Here is a 22,867-nt window from a genome sequence, read left to right as displayed (position 1 = left end):
AATCTGCTCCACACCCAAGCTGCACTGTAATCTGCTCCACACCCCAGCTGCACTGTAATCTGCTCCACACCCCAGCTGCACTGTAATCTGCTCCACACCCCAGCTGCACTGTAATCTGCTCCACACCCTAGATGTGAGGGTGTGGAGCACCCTGCCCGCCTTCAAGTCTAAACTACAATTTCATTGGTTGGACTTTCAGGAAATAACCTTTCCCAGAGGTCGCACACACAGACATTTGTTCCTGTTGCCGTCTATTGATTCTTCTTCATAAGGGAAAACATAGACTCGAGTCACACTGGACTTTCTTCTGCTTCCGCGATGGCAACTGCAATTCTGAGAGAAGAGCTGAGCTGCTCCATCTGTCTGAACATTTATACCGATCCTGTAATCCTGAGATGTGGACATAACTTTTGCCAGGACTGTATTGATCGCATGTTCGGTACACGGGACCGGGTTGGGGTTTACAGCTGTCCTGAATGCAGAGAAGAATTCCAGGAACGTCCTGACCTGCCGAGGAATATAATACTCTGTAACATTATAGAGAGATGCATCATCTCCCAGCCAGAGGAGAGGGTGGAGGGGATTTTCTGTACCTATTGTGTACACTCCCCTGTAGATGCCATTAAATCCTGTCTTCATTGTGAAGCTTCTCTGTGTGAGGACCATCTTCTAGTCCACAGCAAGTCCCCAGAACATGTGTTATCTGAGCCCAGCAATTGTCTACAGAACAGAAAATGTTCCGTCCACAAGAAGATCCTGGAGTACTACTGCACCCAGGATGCGTCCTGCATCTGTGTTACCTGCTGCCTGGCTGGAGAGCATACAGGACATAAGGTGGAGCAGCTGATGGAAGCCTCTAACAGGAAAAAAAGGACACTAAAAACTATTTTGACAAAACTGCTGGCAAAACGAACGGAAGTTGAGAACAGAGTCCAAACTCTGCAAGAACTCAGGGCAGGAGTACAGAAAAGAGCAACTGGAGTGACCGATACAGTCATTGCTCTTTTCAGAGACCTCCGGAAACAGCTAGAAGACTTAGGGCGGGTTCACACATAGCGGAATTTCACTTAAATTCCGCTGCGGACACTCCGCAGCGTTAATCCGCAGCGGAGCCGTTTCTCCATTGACTTTCACTTTAATTTAGCAGTGTTCGTTTACACGATGCGTACAATTCCGCTGCGGAGCATAGGCTGCGGAGCGGAATTTGGTGTCCGCAGCATGCTCTGTCTGTTGCGGAGCAGTGGCGGACTGGTTGCGGACTCATGGCGGAATTTCTCCATTGACTTCAATGGAGAGTCAAAATTCCGCAATGAAGTCCGCAGATCTTATGTGTGCTGCGGAGCGTATTGTTTTTACTACCATGACATTTCTTCATTCTGGCTGGACCTATGTATTTCTAGGTCTACAGCCAGACTGAGGAAGTCAATGGGGCTCCCGTAATGACGGGAGCGTTGCTAGGAGACGTCTGTAAATAGTCACTGTCCAGGGTGCTGAAAGAGTTACGCGATCGGCAGTAACTGTTTCTGCACCCGGGACAGTGACTACCGATCTCAATATACATGTATCTGTAAAAAAAAATATAAGTTCATACTTACCGAGAACTCCCTGCGTCTGTCTCCAGTCCGGCCTCCCAGGATGACGTTTCAGTGTAAGTGACGGCTGCAGCCAATCACAGGCCAAGCACAGGCTGCAGCGGTCACATGGACTGGAGCGTCATCCAGGGAGGTCGGGCCGGATGCCGAAAGAGGGACGCGTCACCAAGACAACGGGCGGTAAGTATGAATTTCTTTGACTTTCACTAGGGAAAGTGCTGTCCCTTCTCTCTATCCTGCACTGAATAGGGAGAAGAGAAGCACTTTTCCTGCAGTCCGCAGCGGCCAGTCCGCATCAATTTTCTGCACATTTTGTGCAGATCCGCTGCAGAATCTGCAACGCAGATTCTGTGCGGCATTGATGCGGACAGTTGCGGAGGAATTCCGCCATGTGTGGTCATGCCCTTAGAGAAGAGGTTCCTGAGTGGGATTTACAAGCAGGAAGAGCAGGCGTCACTCTCAGTCTCCGATCTGATGAAGCAATTGGAAATAAAGAAGGAGGAGTTGACCATGAAGATGTCTTATATCGAAAGACTCTGTAATACGACCGATCCATTAATTGTGTTAAAAGAACTGGAATCCGACAGAGAAGACTTTTGTGATACAGAGAAGGCGGATAATGACGCGAGACAAGCATACAATGAAAAGATCCAAAATATTGGTGGACTGGATGAGGGGTTGATGTCCGTGACATTACACACAGGTTTAGCCGATATTGTATCTAGTGTCAAGGTAGGCGTGATTGTGGAGAAGGCTTTGGACTTAGTACTTGATGTCAGCACTGCTTCCAATCGAGTAAATATATCAAATGGCTATAAAAGTATTATATGGAGTGAATACGGCAGTAATTGGCCTAGTACACCGGAGAGATTTCAGATGTATCCTCAGGTGCTGAGCATCAAACCATTTTCTTCAGGAAAGAACTTCATGGAATGGGAATTCAATTCTCCTAAATCAGGGGGCTGGAGCGTAGGGATGTGTTACCCCAGTATAGAGAGGACGGGGAATTGTTCATGTCTTGGATTTAATAACAAGTCCTGGTGCTTGCGTATGTTTTATGAGCAATGCTCCGTGATACATGATAGCAGTAGAGTTTATTTACCTCACCTCCCTAATTCCAAAAGATTCAGGATGTATCTGGATTATGAGGCCGGGCAGCTGTCCTTTTATGAGCTGTGTGACCCCATCAGACACTTACACACATTCACTGCCACCTTCACTGAGCCCCTACATGTTGCTTGTTATCTATGGGGACTGGATATGTCAATAACCTTCAAATAATTTCAATCCTCTTTGACTCCAGTGTTCATTGGATTCAAAATTAGATTTGTATTCTTTTTAAATGAACCCAGTTAAAAGAATGTCTGCCTTTTAAACGCCATCTTGAACTAATTCTGAGTTACAGCCTGCATTATACTCTAGCACTGCACTCACTATTCTGCAGGTGAAGTTACATTACAGTACTGATCTCGAGTTACATCCTGTATTATACTCCAGAGCTGCACTCACTATTCTGCTTGTTGAGTTTGTAAACCGTCAACAAGCTTGTTGACAAACACCCCCTAGTAGCCTGCTGAGCAGAGAAGACATTTAGTATTTCATACACCAAGCAAGCTCTCTGTAGACACTGAAAAATTAGGAAATGCTGAGAGATTTCAGCTGTGAAGCCTGGAGAAATTGAAATGCAGCTCTGGACTATAGTACAGGTGGTAAAATAATTTGTGAAAAAACATGTTATCTCATATGTTACTTTACAGATTTGTTCCCCCTTAGGCTGGGTTCACACGACCACATTACGTCCGTAATGTACGGAACGTATTTCGGCCGGAAGACCCGGACCGAACACACTGCAGGGAGCCGGGCTCCCAGCATCATAGTGATGTACGATGCTAGGAGTCCCTGCCTCTGCGTGGAACTACTGTCCCGTACTGTAATCATGATTACAGTACGGGACAGTTGTCCTGCAGCGAGGCAGGGACTCCTAGCATCGTACATCACTATGATGCTGGGAGCCCGGCTCCCTGCAGTGTGTTCGGTCCGGGACTTCCGGCCGAAATACGTTCCGTACATTACGGACGTAACATGGTCGTGTGAACCCAGCCTTAGAAACATTGCACTTATGATACAGGATCATACGGAGGCACAATGGGGTGGTACACAGAGTGCCTATATCTCCGTAACATGTTTACATGACGCCAGATACCAGAGAATGACGTGCAGTGTCTATTGTTACTTTGCCCTCAACATTCGGACAATGCGATGGACAGATGAATCATGTCCAATTGTTTGGGTGCAAAAAAATAAATAAAAATACATCCCTGGCAACCCATATAATGCAATGCTTTATTAACCAGGCATTTTAAAAAAAAAAATTATATATATTTTCAGGTAAAAAAAAGGCTGTAAATAATATTATAAATCACGTTAAAGGCTATGTAAACCTTTTGAAAGACAATTTTTTTTTCTAATAAAAAGGTTAGTTAGTTAGGCCTCGTTTACACGAGCGTGATATACATGCGTGCGACGCGCATGCTTTTCATGCGTGTCATACGCACCTATACAAGTCTAAGGGGCCGTGCAGACAGTCCGTGAGTTTTGCCCAGCGTGAGTGCGCTGAAAAAAAACTCACGACATGTCTTATCTTTGTGCGCCGTTCGCGCATCACGCACCCATTAAAGTCAATGGGTGCGTGAAAACCACGCATGCCGCACGGATGCACTTCCGTGCGAGCTGCGTGATTCGCGCAACAGCTGCCATACTCTGAATGTAAACAGAAAAGCACCACGTGCTTTTCTGTTTACAAACATCCAAACCGAGTGTCATAATGATGGCGGCTGCGCGAAAATCATATTTTTACTTTTTGAGATACAGCTGCTCTGTATTCTCCATAGATAACAGCTGTATCTTTTGCTAAATCCTGCTCCCGTCAGTTTCGCGGGACTGACAGGTTCAGTGACAGTGGGTCAGACACGCAGGATCCACCTGTAATCTATCACATCTAAGTTCATAACTAACACTGAACCCGTCAGGTCTGCGAGACTGACGGATTCAGATCATTGCGATCGATACAGTTGCTCTGTATAGAGAATACAGAGCAGCTGTATCTCAAAAAGTAAAGATAAAATAAATAAAAACTATTTAGAAAGTTGCACTAATCGCACTGACTAACCTTTGAATTAAAAAAATAAAAATAAATTGCCGTTCAGAGGTTTACGTAGCCTTTAATATGTGGAAATCTATTGGTGAAAGAAAGTTGAACTGAAAATGTAATCGCAACGATTATCATCCCTGTCTTCCATAGTCCATATTGTATTACTACAAGAGTCTTCGTCATGTTCCTATCTCCAGAATCTGATGAGAGACAATTATTTGACAGAAATGTTTCTTTTTGATTGTATGCCTATCTAAGTCTTGATAGATCTGTATATTCAGCTGTAAAAATAAAAGAATGCATTCGTTTTTGCAAAGCATTTTGGGAGTTCTGTTCATCCAATATGTGTGAAATTGCTTTTCATGTTAGTTAAATAGTATGTCCACCTCTGAGCATCGTTGTACAGTTTACATTGCACATATTCAGTAGAGGGTGGCAGAAGTGTTGTGACATCTGATTGGCTCAAGACACAAAGTACAGCTTTTATAACACACCTGGAAAATCCGACCCACTTAGCAGACAGAAAATAAGCATTTGCAGGTACAAGCAGAGGGAAGAAAAGAGACTTACAATCTGCAGATGATAGAAACATTTATTAACTTCTCCATCTAATTCACATCTACAGAATAATAAAATAAATGTGGATGTGGAACACTAAAGCACACTCTTTACAATATTCAAAATAGCAACACACATTCAAGTAAATATGATTTTGATAAAAACATTTTCCTACCCCTATGAACAAGAATATAACTACTATAATACTGCCCCTATATACAAGAATATAACTACTATAATACTGCCCCTATATACAAGACTATAACTACTATAATACTGCCCCCTATATACAAGAATATAACTACTATAATACTGCCCCTATATACAAGAATATAACTACTATAATACTGCTCCTATATACAAGAATATAACTACTATAATACTGCTCTCTATATACCAGAATATAACTACTATAATACTGCTCCTATATACAAGAATATAACTACTATAATACTGCTCCTATATACAAGAATATAACTACTATAATACTGCCCCTATATACAAGAATATAACTACTATAATACTGCCCCTATATACAAGACTATAACTACTATAATACTGCCCCCTATATACAAGAATATAACTACTATAATACTGCCCCTATATACAAGAATATAACTACTATAATACTGCCTCCTATATACAAGAACATAACTTCTATAATACTGCTCCTATATACAAGAACATAACTACTATAATACTGCCCCTATATACAAGAATATAACTACTATAATACTGCCCCTATATACAAGAATATAACTACTATAATACTGCCCCTATATACAAGACTATAACTACTATAATGCTGCCGCTATATACAAGAATCTAACTACTATAATACTGCCCCTATATACAAGAATATAACTACTATAATACTGCCCCTATATACAAGAATATAACTACTATAATACTGCCCCTATATACAAGACTATAACTACTATAATACTGCCACTATATCCAAGAATATAACTACTATAATACTGCTCCTATATACAAGAATATAACTACTATAATACTGCCCCCTATATACAAGAATATAACGACTATAATACTGCCTCCTATATACAAGAATATAACTACTATAATACTGCTCCTATATACAAGAATATAACTACTATAATACTGCCCCCTATATACAAGAATATAACTACTATAATACTGCCCCTATATACAAGAATATAACTACTATAATACTGCCCCCTATATACAAGAATATATCTACTATAATACTGCCCCTATATACAAGACTATAACTACTATAATACTGCCGCTATATACAAGAATATAACTACTATAATACTGCCCCTATATACAAGAATATAACTACTATAATACTGCCTCCTATATACAAGAATATAACTACTATAATACTGCCCCTATATACAAGAATATTACTACTATAATACTTCCCCCTATATACAAGAATATAACTACTATAATACTGCTCCTATATACAAGAATATAACTACTATAATACTGACCCTATATACAAGAATATAACTACTATAATACTGCCCCCTATATACAAGAATATAACTACTAGAATACTGCCCCTCTATACAAGAATATAATTACTATAATACTGCCCCCTATATACAAGAATATAACTACTATAATACTGCTCCTATATACAAGAATATAACTACTATAATACTGCCCCCTATATACAAAAATATAACTACTATAATACTGCCCCTATATACAAGAATATAACTACTATAATACTGCCCCCTATATACAAGAATATAACTACTATAATACTGCCCCTATATACAAGAATATAACTACTATAATACTGCCCCTATATACAAGAATATAACTACTATAATACTGCCCCCTATATACAAGAATATAACTACTATAATACTGCCCCTATATACAAGAATATAACTACTATAATACTGCCCCCTATATACAAGAATATATCTACTATAATACTGCCCCTATATACAAGACTATAACTACTATAATACTGCCGCTATATACAAGAATATAACTACTATAATACTGCCCCTATATACAAGAATATAACTACTATAATACTGCCTCCTATATACAAGAATATAACTACTATAATACTGCCCCTATATACAAGAATATTACTACTATAATACTTCCCCCTATATACAAGAATATAACTACTATAATACTGCTCCTATATACAAGAATATAACTACTATAATACTGACCCTATATACAAGAATATAACTACTATAATACTGCCCCCTATATACAAGAATATAACTACTAGAATACTGCCCCTCTATACAAGAATATAATTACTATAATACTGCCCCCTATATACAAGAATATAACTACTATAATACTGCTCCTATATACAAGAATATAACTACTATAATACTGCCCCCTATATACAAAAATATAACTACTATAATACTGCTCCTATATACAAGAATATAACTACTATAATACTGCTCCTATATACAAGAATATAACTACTATAATACTGCTCCTATATACAAGAATATAACTACTATAATACTGCCCCTATATACAAGAATATAACTACTATAATACTGCCCCCTATATACAAGAATATAACTACTATAATACTGCTCACTATATACAAGAATATATCTACTATAATACTGCTCCCTATGTACAAGAATATAACTACTATAATACTGCTCCTATATACAAGAATATAACTACTATAATACTGCTCCCTATATACAAGAATATAACTACTATAATACTGCTCCTATATACAAGAATATAACTACTATAATACTGCCCCTATATACAAGAATATAACTACTATAATACTGCTCCTATATACAAGAATACAACTACTATAATACTGCCCCCTATATACAAGAATATAACTACTATAATACTGCTCACTATATACAAGAATATAACTACTATAATACTGCTCCTATATACACGAATATAACTACTATAATACTGCTCCTATATACAAGAATATACCTAATATAATACTGTTCCCTATATATAAGAATATAACTACTATACTACTGCCCCTATATACAAGAATATACCTACTATAATACTGTTCCCTATATATAAGAATATAACTACTATAATACTGCCCCTATATACAAGAATATAACTACTATAATACTTCCTCCTATATACAAGAATATAACTACTATAATACTGCCCCTATATACAAGAATATTACTACTATAATACTTCCCCCTATATACAAGAATATAACTACTATAATACTGCTCCTATATACAAGAATATAACTACTATAATACTGACCCTATATACAAGAATATAACTACTATAATACTGCTCCTATATACAAGAATATAACTACTATAATACTGCCCCTATATACAAGAATATAACTACTATAATACTGCCCCTATGAACAAGAATATAACTACTATAATACTGCCCCTATATACAAGAATATAACTACTATAATACTGCCCCTATATACAAGACTATAACTACTATAATACTGCCCCCTATATACAAGAATATAACTACTATAATACTGCCCCTATATACAAGAATATAACTACTATAATACTGCCTCCTATATACAAGAACATAACTTCTATAATACTGCCTCCTATATACAAGAACATAACTACTATAATACTGCCCCTATATACAAGAATATAACTACTATAATACTGCCCCTATATACAAGAATATAACTACTATAATACTGCCCCTATATACAAGACTATAACTACTATAATACTGCCGCTATATACAAGAATATAACTACTATAATACTGCCCCTATATACAAGAATATAACTACTATAATACTGCCCCTATATACAAGACTATAACTACTATAATACTGCCACTATATACAAGAATATAACTACTATAATACTGCTCCTATATACAAGAATATAACTACTATAATACTGCCCCCTATATACAAGAATATAACTACTATAATACTGCCCCTATATACAAGAATATAACTACTATAATACTGCCCCCTATATACAAGAATATATCTACTATAATACTGCCCCTATATACAAGACTATAACTACTATAATACTGCCGCTATATACAAGAATATAACTACTATAATACTGCCCCTATATACAAGAATATAACTACTATAATACTGCCTCCTATATACAAGAATATAACTACTATAATACTGCCCCTATATACAAGAATATTACTACTATAATACTTCCCCCTATATACAAGAATATAACTACTATAATACTGCTCCTATATACAAGAATATAACTACTATAATACTGACCCTATATACAAGAATATAACTACTATAATACTGCTCCTATATACAAGAATATAACTACTATAATACTGCCCCTATATACAAGAATATAACTACTATAATACTGCCCCCTATATACAAGAATATAACTACTAGAATACTGCCCCTCTATACAAGAATATAATTACTATAATACTGCCCCCTATATACAAGAATATAACTACTATAATACTGCTCCTATATACAAGAATATAACTACTATAATACTGCCCCCTATATACAAGAATATAACTACTATAATACTGCTCCTATATACAAGAATATAACTACTATAATACTGCTCCTATATACAAGAATATAACTACTATAATACTGCTCCTATATACAAGAATATAACTACTATAATACTGCCCCTATATACAAGAATATAACTACTATAATACTGCCCCCTATATACAAGAATATAACTACTATAATACTGCTCACTATATACAAGAATATATCTACTATAATACTGCTCCCTATGTACAAGAATATAACTACTATAATACTGCTCCTATATACAAGAATATAACTACTATAATACTGCTCCCTATATACAAGAATATAACTACTATAATACTGCCCCTATATACAAGAATATAACTACTATGATACTGACCCCTATATACAAGAATATAACTACTATAATACTGCTCCTATATACAAGAATATAACTACTATAATACTGCCCCTATATACAAGAATATAACTACTATAATACTGCTCCTATATACAAGAATACAACTACTATAATACTGCCCCCTATATACAAGAATATAACTACTATAATACTGCTCACTATATACAAGAATATAACTACTATAATACTGCTCCTATATACAAGAATATACCTAATATAATACTGTTCCCTATATATAAGAATATAACTACTATACTACTGCCCCTATATACAAGAATATACCTACTATAATACTGTTCCCTATATATAAGAATATAACTACTATAATACTGCCCCTATATACAAGAATATAACTACTATAATACTTCCTCCTATATACAAGAATATAACTACTATAATACTGCCCCTATATACAAGAATATTACTACTATAATACTTCCCCCTATATACAAGAATATAACTACTATAATACTGCTCCTATATACAAGAATATAACTACTATAATACTGACCCTATATACAAGAATATAACTACTATAATACTGCTCCTATATACAAGAATATAACTACTATAATACTGCCCCTATATACAAGAATATAACTACTATAATACTGCCCCTATATAGAAGACTATAACTACTATAATACTGCCCCTTATATACAAGAATATAACTACTATAATACTGCCACTCTATACAAGAATATAATTACTATAATACTGCCCCCTATATACAAGAATATAACTACTATAATACTGCTCCTATATACAAGAATATAACTACTATAATACTGCCCCCTCTATACAAGAATATAACTACTATAATACTGCTCCTATATACAAGAATATAACTACTATAATACTGCCCCCTATATACAGGAATATAACTACTATAATACTGCTCCCATATACAAGAATATAACTACTATAATACTGCTCCCATATACAAGAATATAACTACTATAATACTGCCCCTATATACAAGAATATAACTACTATAATACTGCCCCTATATAGAAGACTATAACTACTATAATACTGCCCCCTATATACAAGAATATAACTACTATAATACTGCCCCTATATACAAGAATATTACTACTATAATACTTCCCCCTATATACAAGAATATAACTACTATAATACTGCTCCTATATACAAGAATATAACTACTATAATACTGACCCTATATACAAGAATATAATTACTATAATACTGCTCCTATATACAAGAATATAACTACTATAATACTGCTCCTATATACAAGAATATAACTACTATAATACTGCCTCCTATATACAAGAATATAACTACTATAATACTGCTCCTATATACAAGAATATAACTACTATAATACTGCTGCTATATACAAGAATATAACTACTATAATACTGCCCCCTATATATAAGAATATAACTACTATAATACTGCTCCTATATACAAGAATATAACTACTATAATACTGCTCCTATATACAAGAATATAACTACTATAATACTGCCCCTATATACAAGAATATAACTACTATAATACTGCCCCTATATAGAAGACGAGCGAGGACATCGGCACCAGAGGCTACAGTTGATTCTGCAGCAGCATCAGCGTTTGCAGGTAAGTAGCTACATGGACTTACCTGCTAACACCGATGCTGCTGCAGAATCAACTGAAGCCTCTGGTGCCGGTGTCCTCGCTCGTCCGCCACGATGCAGGACCTGGGGAAGTGACGTCACAGCGTGATCTGGCAGAAGCTGAGCGTTCTGAAGAGAAGTGGATGATACTTCTCGTCAGAAAGCGCAGCTAGTAAAAGTAGTAAACACGCCCCGATGTACGCACATAATACACGCCCACTTGGACTTTTACTTTTAAACACGCCCACTTGGACTTTTGCAAGCCTCATTTGCATAACTACAAAAATGGTCATAACTTGGCCAAAAATGCTCGTTTTTTAAAAATAAAAACGTTACTGTAATCTACATTGCAGCGCCGATCTGCTGCAATAGCAGATAGGGGTTGCAAAATCTGGTGACAGAGCCTCTTTAACTTTATTTTAGGAGAGAATTGAAAATAAGCCGCTATTCCAGCATTAATTTTCACGTTATAAATTTACGCCGTTTACTATGCAGCGTAAATAACATGTTAACTTTATTCTATGGGTCGGCACGATTAAGGGAATACCAAATATGTAAAGGTTTTATATGTTTTCTTACGTTTGCACAATAAAAACCCTTTTAGAAAAAAATTACTTGTTTTTGCATTGCCGCATTCCAAGAGCCGTAACTTTTTTATTTTTCCATCAATGTGGCCGTATTGGGGCTTGATTTTTGCGGGCCAATGTGTCGTTTTCATTAGTACTATTTTGGGGTACATAGGACTTATAGATTAACTTTTATTTAATTTTTTATGGGGGGAATGGGAGAAAAGAGAGAATTTTGCGATTATTTTTGGACGCCGTTCATCCGGCGGTTTAATTATTGTGTTAATTTTATTGTTCAAGTCGTTACGATCGCGGGGATACCATATATGTGTATGTGTTATTTGTTTTGACACTTTTACTAAATAAAACCACTTTTTGGGCTTTATTTGATTTTATTTGATTTTTTCACAAACTTTATTTAAAGGCAATGTGTTGCCAGAAAAACATGTTTTTTTTTTTTTAATTAAACATTTAGTGTGTAGGTGATTAAACATTGTTCAAATTTTTTTTATTTTTTTCACGAGTCAGGAAATATTATAAATTAATTCTAATTTATAATATTTCCCATTGCTGGTCACTAGATGGAGCTATTCCCAAAATTGCAGCATTGCATGTGGTAAAGCAACCACATTGCTTTATGCTGCAAAATTGGGTAAAAAGCCCTCGCTCTAGTGAGCTCTCAGAATCCCCCCCTCCTTTATCCTGGCTAGTGCCGGGATAAATGATGCATAAATCTGACATGCAATCTGTTAGGTCATACCTCCGGCATCGCCTAACAGGCATTTGCTGAAGGCAGACCTGGGGGTCTTTGTTAGGCCCCCGGCTGCCATGGAAACCCGACGGCGACCCGCGATTTGTTTGCGGGGGCGCCGATGGGGTGACAGAGGGAGCTCCCTCCCTCTGTCAAACACATTAGATGTCGCTGTCGCTATTGACAGCGGCATTTAATGGGTTAAACTGCCGCAATCGGCGCACGCTTCGATTCCGGCAGTTGCAGCAGGAGCCAGGCTGTGTATAACAGTCGTGCTCCTGCCGCTGATCGCGTGGGTACGCTGTCAGTACCCACGCGATCACAGGACGGATATATCCCTCCTCCTGCGCGAACTAGCAGCTGCAGAGGACGGATATATCCGTCCTTCGGCGTTAAGAGGTTAATAGCACTACTTCTATTTTTGCAGATGACACCGAGCTATGTAGTAATGTTCAGACTATGGAAGATGTTTGTGAATTGCAAGCCGATTTAAACAAACTGAGTGTTTGGGCATTTACTTGGCAAATGAAGTTTAATGTAGATAAATGTAAAGTTATGCACCTGGGTACGAACAACCTGCATGCATCATATGTCCTAGGGGGCGCTACACTGGGGGAGTCACTTGTTGAGAAGGATTCTTTGTGTAATAACCTGCATGCATCATATGTTCTAGGGGGCGCTACACTGTGGGAGTCACTTGTTGAGAAAGATCTGGGTGTAATAACCTGCATGCATCATATGTCCTAGGGGGCGCTACACTGGGGGAGTCACTTGTTGAGAAGGATTCTTTGTGTAATAACCTGCATGCATCATATGTTCTAGGGGGCGCTACACTGTGGGAGTCACTTGTTGAGAAAGATCTGGGTGTAATAACCTGCATGCATCATATGTCCTAGGGGGCGCTACACTGGGGGAGTCACTTGTTGAGAAGGATTCTTTGTGTAATAACCTGCATACATCATATGTCCTAGGGGGAGCTACACTGGGGGAGTCACTTGTTGAGAAGGATCTGGGTGTAATAATCTGCAGCATCATATGTCCTAGGGGGCGCTACACTGGGAGAGTCACTTGTTGAGAAGGATCTGGGTGTAATAACCTGCATGCATCATATGTCCTAGGGGGAGCTACACTGGGGGAGTCACTTGTTGAGAAGGATCTGGGTGTAATAACCTGCATGCATCATATGTCCTAGGGGGCGCTACACTGGGGGAGTCACTTGTTGAGAAGGATCTGGATGTAATAACCTGCATGCATCATATGTCCTAGGGGGAGCTACACTGGGGGAGTCACTTGTTGAGAAGGATCTGGGTGTAATAACCTGCAGCATCATATGTCCTAGGGGGAGCTACACTGGGGGAGTCACTTGTTGAGAAGGATCTGGGTGTAATAACCTGCATGCATCATATGTCCTAGGGGGCGCTACAGTGGGGGAGTCACATGTTGAGAAGGATCTGGGTGTAATAACCTGCATGCATCATATGTCCTAGGGGGCGCTACACTGGGGGAGTCACTTGTTGAGAAGGATCTGGGTGTACTTGTAAATCATAAACTCAATAACAGCATGCAATGTCAATCAGCTGCTTCAAAGGCCAGCAGGATATTGTCGTGTATTAAAAGAGGCATGGACTCGCGGGACAGTTATGTAATATTACCACTTTACAAAGCATTAGTGAGGCCTCATCTAGAATATGCAGTTCAGTTCTGGGCTCCAGTTCATAGAAAGGATGAAAAATACAAAGAAGAGCAACGAAGCTAATTAGGGGCATGGAGAATTTAAGTTATGAGGAAAGATTGAAAGAATTAAACCTATTTAGCCTTGAAAAAAGACGACTAAGGGGGGACATGATTAACTTATATAAATATATTAATGGCACATACAAAAAATATGGTGAAATCCTGTTCCTTGTAAAACCCCCTCAAAAAACAAGGGGGCGCTCCCTCCGTCTGGAGAAAAAAAGGTTCAACCTGCAGAGGCGACAAGCCTTCTTAAGGCTGGGTTCACACGACCTATTTTCAGGCGTAATGGAGGCGTTTTACGTCGGCAAACATCTGCCCATTCATTTCAATGGGTCTTACGATGTTCTGTGCCGACGACCTGTCGTTTTACGCGTCGCTGTCGAAAGACAGAGCGTAAAATAACAGCCTTGTCAAAGAAGTGCAGGACACTTCTTGGGACGTAATTGGAGCCGTTTTTCATTGAAGCCAATGAAGAACAGCTCCAAATTACGTCCGTAAAAGACGCCTCGCAAAACGCGAGTACATGCAATTACGTCTGAAATTCAGGAGCTGTTTTCTCCTGAAAACAGTAATTTCAGACGTAATTGCAGTTATCGTGTTCACATACCTTTACTGTGAGAACTGTGAACTGTGAATCTATGGAATAGCCGCCAGATATTTTCCTAGAACAAAAAAATATTCGCTCCTATGTGTAGAAATGTGTGCCTTCCCTTTTCTTGCCCCTTGGTTGAATTTGATGGACATGTTTCTTTTTTCAGCCGTACAAACAATGTAACTTATTGGGACGTTTTTGGAGTAAAACGCGCCGTAAAAAAACGCGAGTGGCTTAAAAAACGTCTGAAAATCAGGAGTTGTTTTCCAAACAGCTCTGTACTTTCAGACGTTTTTGATTTTGTGTGTGCACATACCCCAGAATTATAGTAATTATATTCTTGTATATAGGGGGCAGTATTAGGGTATTTGCTTTTTTGTTACTTTTTTATACATGCATTTTATTTACATTTTGTAAAGGCTGGACAACCCATTTATCTTGTTGCTTTCCTTTCCGTTCATTTGCATGTGCCTTGAGTGACGAGCCGTGAATGCTGGGTAATGTAGTGCTTTCACAGCAGGCAGGTAAAGTGTGACCTCAGTAGTTGTACTGTAAATAGGTCATTTGTGCTATTTGCCCAATATCCAGAATATTGGTGGGTGTGGCTAGTAGGCGTGGTTTTCTTTCCAGAATTTCTGCATACAAATAAATGAACAAAAATTTCTGCACTAGTTTGGCTGACAAACTACTACTATGGTGGCCAGTATATCTCTCTGGTTATCCGGTTGTTTAGAGGCAGGTGATGTCTCACTTTATCACTAGGACTAGGTGATATGGGCTGACCTCTACTGGTAGCATAAAAACCAGCGTACATAGTGCCACCAGCGTAGATAGTGCCCTTCGTAGATGATGTTCCACAAACTTCTCCCTGTAGATTTTGCCACACGCTGCTTCCTGTAGCTGGATCAGTGCGGCCCCTCCCCCTCTTAGCTGGATCAATGCGGCCCCTCCCCCTCTTAGCTGGATCCGCGCGGCCCCTCCCCCCATAGCTGGATTCGCGCGGCCCCTCCCCCCATTTCTGGATCCGCGCAGCCCCACCCCCCCATAGCTGGATCCACACGCCCCCCATATAGGGACAGTGACTTAGTCAGGGGCTCCCATTAGGAGCGGAATCCCCAGCCAGAGGGTTGGCAACGCTCTAGCCTGGGATTCCGCAACAGGAGTGAATGGTAGTGCAGGAAGCGGATATTTTCCTGCTCTGCCATAGTATTCAACAATATCTGCGCCCTGAGGACGCTGATACCATTGAAAGTAGCAGTTACCGGGACACGTCCCAGGACAGTAATTTGCAAATTCGGGACAGTTGGCAACTATGATTGGATATCCAGAAAATGTCATCTCCTCTCTGAGATGACTCTGTGTGTTGTCATTCATCCCTCCTCTTTTCCCTGTTTCCTCTTCGTTATTTCCCCTGCAGCCATTAATGCTCAGTTTACACACTGGATCCATCGCTTCCTCCTCCTGACGGAAGGTCTTATCCTCCAGTTAACTCTTTCAGCTCCTTTGCTCTTTCCCTCACCGTTATTCTAACATCAGACATTCATGTATAGGATTATTCAACATCTGTGCTTCCATGTAGCATGAGGAGGCCTGAAAAAAGAAGATCCATTTAAAGCCACATAATTCAAGCCCATGTTGCCCTGTGGTGTGGTGCTGCACAGAAGATCCTCCTAACCTGGGCGCTTCTTTCTACAGAAGCCCAGCCCAGTCATGTGATTATGTTGAAGACGAGGCAGGGTCATGTTGTGTGGTAGGGGGTGGAGACCAATGGGAGGTTACACAGTTTCATGGTGGAAGGATCTATCCCTATGCAAGAAACAAAGAGTATCAGCTCATTGAAGATCCAAACTTTCACTTTCATTTCTTTCGTCTCCTCTCCATCATGGCTTCTGCTGACCTGAGAGAGGAGTTGACCTGCTCCATCTGCCTCAACATTTTTACAGATCCTGTAACCTTGAGATGTGGACACAACTTCTGCCTGGTCTGTATTGATCGTGTGTGGGAGACACAGGAAGGGTTGGGAGTTTACAGCTGTCCTGACTGCAGAGCTAGGTTTACGGTACGTCCCACCCTTCAGGGTAACGTAACCCTACGTAACATTGCGGAGCATTTCCTGTATTTTCGGCCAGAGGACGTGGAGGGGGTTATTTTTTGCACAAACTGTATTAACTCACCGGTACCTGCGGTTAAATCCTGCCTGCATTGCGAAGCCTCCCTGTGTGACAATCACCTGAGGGTCCACAGCAAGTCCCCAGATCACGTCTTATGTGAGCCCACCGCTACCTTCAGCAATAGAAAGTGCTCTGTGCACAACGAGGTCCTCAAGTATTACTGCTCTAGCGACCGTACGTGTATCTGCGTCACCTGCTGCTTGGCTGGCGATCACAGCGGACACAAGGTGGATCCTCTCATTAAAGCCTCTCAAAAAAAGAAGGCTACGCTGAAAAATATTAGAAAGAACTTGTCCACGTTATCCAACGAGGCCGAAGAAAGACTGCAGAAAATACAGAAACGCCAGAGAGAAGTTCAAGAAAAAGCTTCGGGCATAAAGGCAAAAGTCGCTAATCTGTTTACGGACATGAAAAGACAATTAGTAATTCTGGAGAACAAGGTCCAGGCTGAGATATCCCGGCAGGAAAACCAGGTCTTTGATCTGATCCGACAGTTGGAGATACAGAAGAACGAGCTCTCCTTGGTCATGTGTCACATTGAGGAGCTGTGTAACATGACGGATCCCTTAACCCTCTTACAAGAATGTGTGTCCGTTCAATTTCGCCACTCGGAAGAAACGGGCAACGACGATCAAGATGATGGCGACAAAGGGAGCTATGTGGGCGATATGGATGAAGGTCTGATCTCCGAGACATTGCACACAGGATTATCCGACATCATGACTTTTGTAAAGAGACAGATCTATGTGAAGGAGAATCGGTGTACAAACCTAGATGAGGACACGGTAGCTAATAACCTTCTATTATCCATTGACAAGAAAGCCGTGTTTTGGACCCAAAAATTACCCGATTTGGGACTTGTCGAATTGCCAGTCAGATTTCAAAATTGTTCGCAGGTTTTAAGCATGGAGAATTTTTCCACCGGGCGACATTACTGGGACGTTGAGGCCAGCAAACACGGGGAATGGAGGCTGGGGGTCTCTTACTCTACCATCGAAAGAGGCGGTGATCGCTCGTATTTGGGATGTAACGACAAGTCCTGGTGTTTGTGCAGATCCAATAATAAGCAGTATTCTGTGGTGTATGATAACCGAGAAATCAAATTGAGTCCCAGTGTCTCCCAACATAAATTCCGAATCTATCTGGATTATTACGGAGCCAGGGTGTCCTTTTACGAGCTGTGCACCCCGATTAGACACTTATATACGTTCACCGCCGAGTTCACTCAGCCCCTCCATCTTGCCTTCTACGTATGTGGAGTCAATACTTTTGTAAGAATCGGCTATTAAGTTCCAATACTCACCAGGTTATATCCAGAAATATTTCTTATACAGCTCCAATCTGCTCCATGAGTAGGTACAATGTGGACTTGACCTGCAGTGCATTTTCTTAGACCTCTGCTTGCTGTCATTCAATGGCAATTATTTACATCCAGAGGCTGGAAAGCGATACAGATCGGTGTTTTTTTTAAATCTCTTCTATGTTCAGATCTGATCACTTGAAATGATGGGCCTGAGGCTGAGGTAATAATAATAATAATAATAATCTTTATTTATATAGCGCCAACATATTACGCAGCACTTTACAATGTAGAGGGAACATGAAAACAATATCAGACATTACATAGTGACAAAGTTCATTTACAATTCAAACCTGGGGAGTGAGGACCCTGCTCGCAAGAGCTTACAATCTATGAGGACATAAGGGAGACACAAAGTGTAACAGTGTTTGTTCTGTACAATGGTCCGGCCATTTTTATACACATGCGGTGGTAACATAAAGCTGCATGAGCCGGTCACCAGCCAGTATCCGTGTATGACGGACATGAAGAGAAGGAGTGTGAGGGAATCTTATTCTGATGACTAATCTAAATGGAGGGCCATGAAAAGGAGTCAGATTAGGGAATTTTATAGGCCTGTCTAAATAGATGTGTTTTCAGGGCACGTTTAAAACTGTGGATATTGGGAATTAATCGGATTGTCTGGGGTAGCGCATTCCAGAGGACGGGTGCAGCACGAGAGAAATCCTGGAGACGGGAGTGGGAGGTTCGGATTATGGAGGATTTTAATCTAAGGTCGTTGGCAGAACGTAGAGCCCGGGTAGGGTGGTAGACAGAGATGAGGGAGGAGATGTAAGGAGGTGCAGCACTGTGGAGAGCTTTGTGGGTGAGAGTAATAAGTTTGAATTTTATTCGGAAGGGGATGGGCAACCAGTGCAGTGACTGGCACAGATTAGAGGCGTTGGTGTAGCGGTTGGTCATAAAGATGAGCCTGGCTGCTGCATTGAGGATAGATTGGAGAGGGGAGAGTTTAGTGAGGGGAAGACCGACTAGTAATGAGTTACAGTAATCAAGACGAGAGTGAATCAGAGCAACAATGAGAGTTTTGGCAGTTTCCTCCGTAAGAAAAGAGCGGATTCTGGAGATGTTTTTTAGGTGAAAATGACAGGAGCGTGAAAGTGATTGTATGTGAGGAGTAAAGGAAAGATCTGAGTCAAAAATAACCCCGAGACAGCGGGCGTGCTGCTTAGGAGTTATGATAGTGCCACACACAGAGATAGAGACATCAGGTTTAGGGAGGTTAGTAGATGGTGGGAACACAAGGAGCTCAGTTTTAGAAAGATTCAGTTTCAGATAGAGAGAGGACATGATGTTAGAGACAGCGGACAGACAATCACTGGTGTTCTGTATTAGAGCAGGGGTGATGTCACGGGAAGAGGTATATAATTGGGTGTCATCAGCGTAGAGATGGTACTGGAAGCCAAATCTGCTGATGGTTTGTCCAATAGGAGCTGTGTAGAGAGAAAAGAGGAGTGGACCTAGGACTGATCCCTGAGGAACCCCGATATCAAGGGGAAGAGGAGAAGAAGTGGAACCAGCAAATGACACAATGAATGAGCGGTCAGAGAGATAGGAGGAAAACCAAGAGAGAGCCGCGTCCTTGAGGCCAATAGAGTGGAGCATGTTAAGTAGGAGTTTGTGGTCTACAGTGTCAAAGGCTGCAGAGAGATCCAAAAGAATCAGGAGAGAGGATTTACCGTCCGATTTAGCCGCCAAGAGATCATTTGAGACTTTAGTAAGGGCAGTTTCTGTGGAGTGTAGAGTGCGGAAACCAGATTGTAAGGGGTCAAGAATGGAGTTAGAAGAGAGATAGCGGATAAGGCGAGAGTAGACCAAGCGTTCCAGGAGTTTGGAGATGAAGGGCAGATTAGAGACTGGTCGGTAGTTGGCAGCGCTGGATGGGTCAAGTGTTGGTTTTTTCAATAATGGGTTTATAATGGCATGTTTAAAAGCGGAGGGAAAGATACCAGAGGAAAGAGAGAGGTTAAATATTTTAGTGAGGTGACTAGTGACAGCTGGGGAGAGGGACTGGAGGAGGTGTGAGGGGACAGGATCACTAGGGCAGGTAGTAGGACGAGAAGAAGAGAGGAGCCTCGAGACTTCTTCTTCAGTTATTGGGTCAAATGCTGAGAGTGAAGTAGAGGGAGTGTGGGGGGGAAGGGGATCGATGTTACTAGGGGACTGGGAGATAATATCATGTCGGATGAGGACGCGATCACTTCTGATTACTTTAAAATGATCTCATTTAGGCTGGATTCTCACACAGCGTTTTTGTACGTTTTTCATGTCGCGGGAAAAAAACGCATCCGCCTCCCATTGAAATCAATGGGAGGCATTTTTGGACGTTTTTTGGCGTGTCTTCCAGATGCGGTTTCTGCATTTTTTAGTCGATTTTGCGGTCAGTAGCGTTTTTTTTCCAAACGCAGCATGCTCTGGGTAGGGCGTTTTTTCCCATGCCACCTAAAACGGCACTAACAACCACCTTAAAAACGTTAAGTTTTAATAGCACTGGTGTTTTTAGAAGTGTTTTTTTTATGCAGATTAAATTGCCTGAAAAATTCTGTGTTCGAAGGAGGCCCTAGGAGGGGGGCATTTTATAGCACCCGTTGTTCTCACTGTAGGGTTAGGGCTTCTCCACACATGACGGAATTGCTGCAGAAAATTTCTGCAGCAATTCCGCAGAAACTAGCAGGATTTCCACTGCGGAAAAACCGCACCATTTCCTGCATTTTTTAATGCAGAAAATAGTGCAGATTTGCGGCGTTTTTGTCAATGCGGTCAGATGGCGACGTCTCCTCTGAAAAACGCAGCAATTCGGTCCACTTTCCGCAGCAGCAATTGACATGCAGCGGGACGAAAAACATGCACCGCAAATCAATTTCTGGTGGGAAATTTTACGCCGTGTGTGGATGAGATTTGTTAAAGAGACTGTCACCAGATTCTCAAACCCCTATCTCCTATCGCATGTGATCGGCGCTGCAATGTAGAGAACAGGAACGTGTTTTTTTTTTTTTTTAAACGATCATTTTTGGCCAAGTTATGAGCTATTTTATATTTATGCAAATGAGCCTTTCTAATGGACAACTGGGCGTGTCTTCTCTTATTTCCAACTGGGCGTGTCTTCTCTTATTTCCAACTGGGCGTGTCTTCTCTTATTTCCAACTGGGCGTGTCTTCTCTTATTTCCAACTGGGCGTGTCTTGTGTTTGTAACATCCGGGCGTGTTTACTTGTTTTACTAGCTGGGCGTTGTGAATAGAAGTGTCTGATGCTGACAAACCAGTCTATTCACAACGCCCAGCTTCTGGCAGTGCCCAGACACACAGCGTGTTTTCTCTTATTTCCAACTGGGCGTGTTTTGTGTTTGGAACATCTGGGCGTGTTTACTTCTTTCACTGCACAATCACACTGTGTTGTGGATCATGCTGGGCTGGAACAATGAGAAGTGTATGATGCTGATTGGTCACTGATTGGACACTGATTGGTCACGGATTGGTCAGCGTCATACACTCCTCTGTACAACACCCAGTTGGTAAAAAGTAAAAACACGCCCAGTTGTCCATTGAGAAACTCATTAGCATAAATCTAAACTAGCTCATAACTTGCTCAAAAATAAAAACCACTGCTGTTCTCTACATTACAGCGCCGATCACATTATGTAGGAGATAGGCCACTTATAATCTGGTGACAGACTCTTTAACTCTCACCCACTTTGCTTCTATTGTATTTTGCTACAGGATCTTCTGTCTGCAATTCCGGACAGAAAATACACAGTAATTTCTGCATAGTCTGAGCCTGATCCGAGACCATGCAAATATAATTTCAGGGCATTTGGGGGCGCTCTAATTGTATATTTTTGATTGATTTTGGAATTGATGCCTCAATGTGTT

The 22,867-nt window shown here is 40.2% G+C and overlaps 1 protein-coding gene across 1 annotated transcript; it reads left to right on the top strand.

Moving 5' to 3' along the window:
- The first annotated feature begins 235 nt into the window (after positions 1-235).
- LOC142665547 (uncharacterized) lies at positions 236-20,977 on the top strand. Its single transcript, XM_075845253.1, has 3 exons — positions 236-1,044; positions 2,034-2,640; positions 17,131-20,977. Exons 1-3 carry the CDS (start codon positions 319-321, stop codon positions 18,927-18,929), a joined length of 3,132 nt encoding a protein of 1,043 aa, XP_075701368.1. The 5' UTR covers positions 236-318; the 3' UTR covers positions 18,930-20,977.
- The last annotated feature ends 1,890 nt before the right edge of the window (positions 20,978-22,867 follow it).

The sequence above is a fragment of the Rhinoderma darwinii genome, chromosome 13 (assembly GCF_050947455.1).
Source record: "Rhinoderma darwinii isolate aRhiDar2 chromosome 13, aRhiDar2.hap1, whole genome shotgun sequence".
Classification (NCBI taxonomy): Eukaryota; Metazoa; Chordata; class Amphibia; order Anura; family Rhinodermatidae; genus Rhinoderma; species Rhinoderma darwinii.
Note: the sequence above shows the minus strand (reverse complement) of the source record. Positions and strands in the feature narration are given on the sequence as shown.

What these genes read in the sequence shown, in the direction of transcription:
- LOC142665547 (XM_075845253.1), top strand. Translation starts at nt 319, where the DNA reads ATGGCAACTGCAATTCTGAGAGAAGAGCTGAGCTGCTCCATCTGTCTG. An exon ending in AGCTAGAAGACTTAGGGCGG is followed by an intron (nt 1,045 to 2,033) that starts GTTCACACATAG and finishes ATTTACAAGCAG; the next exon opens with GAAGAGCAGGCGTCACTCTC. An exon ending in TAACAAGTCCTGGTGCTTGC is followed by an intron (nt 2,641 to 17,130) that starts GTATGTTTTATG and finishes GGTGCTGCACAG; the next exon opens with AAGATCCTCCTAACCTGGGC.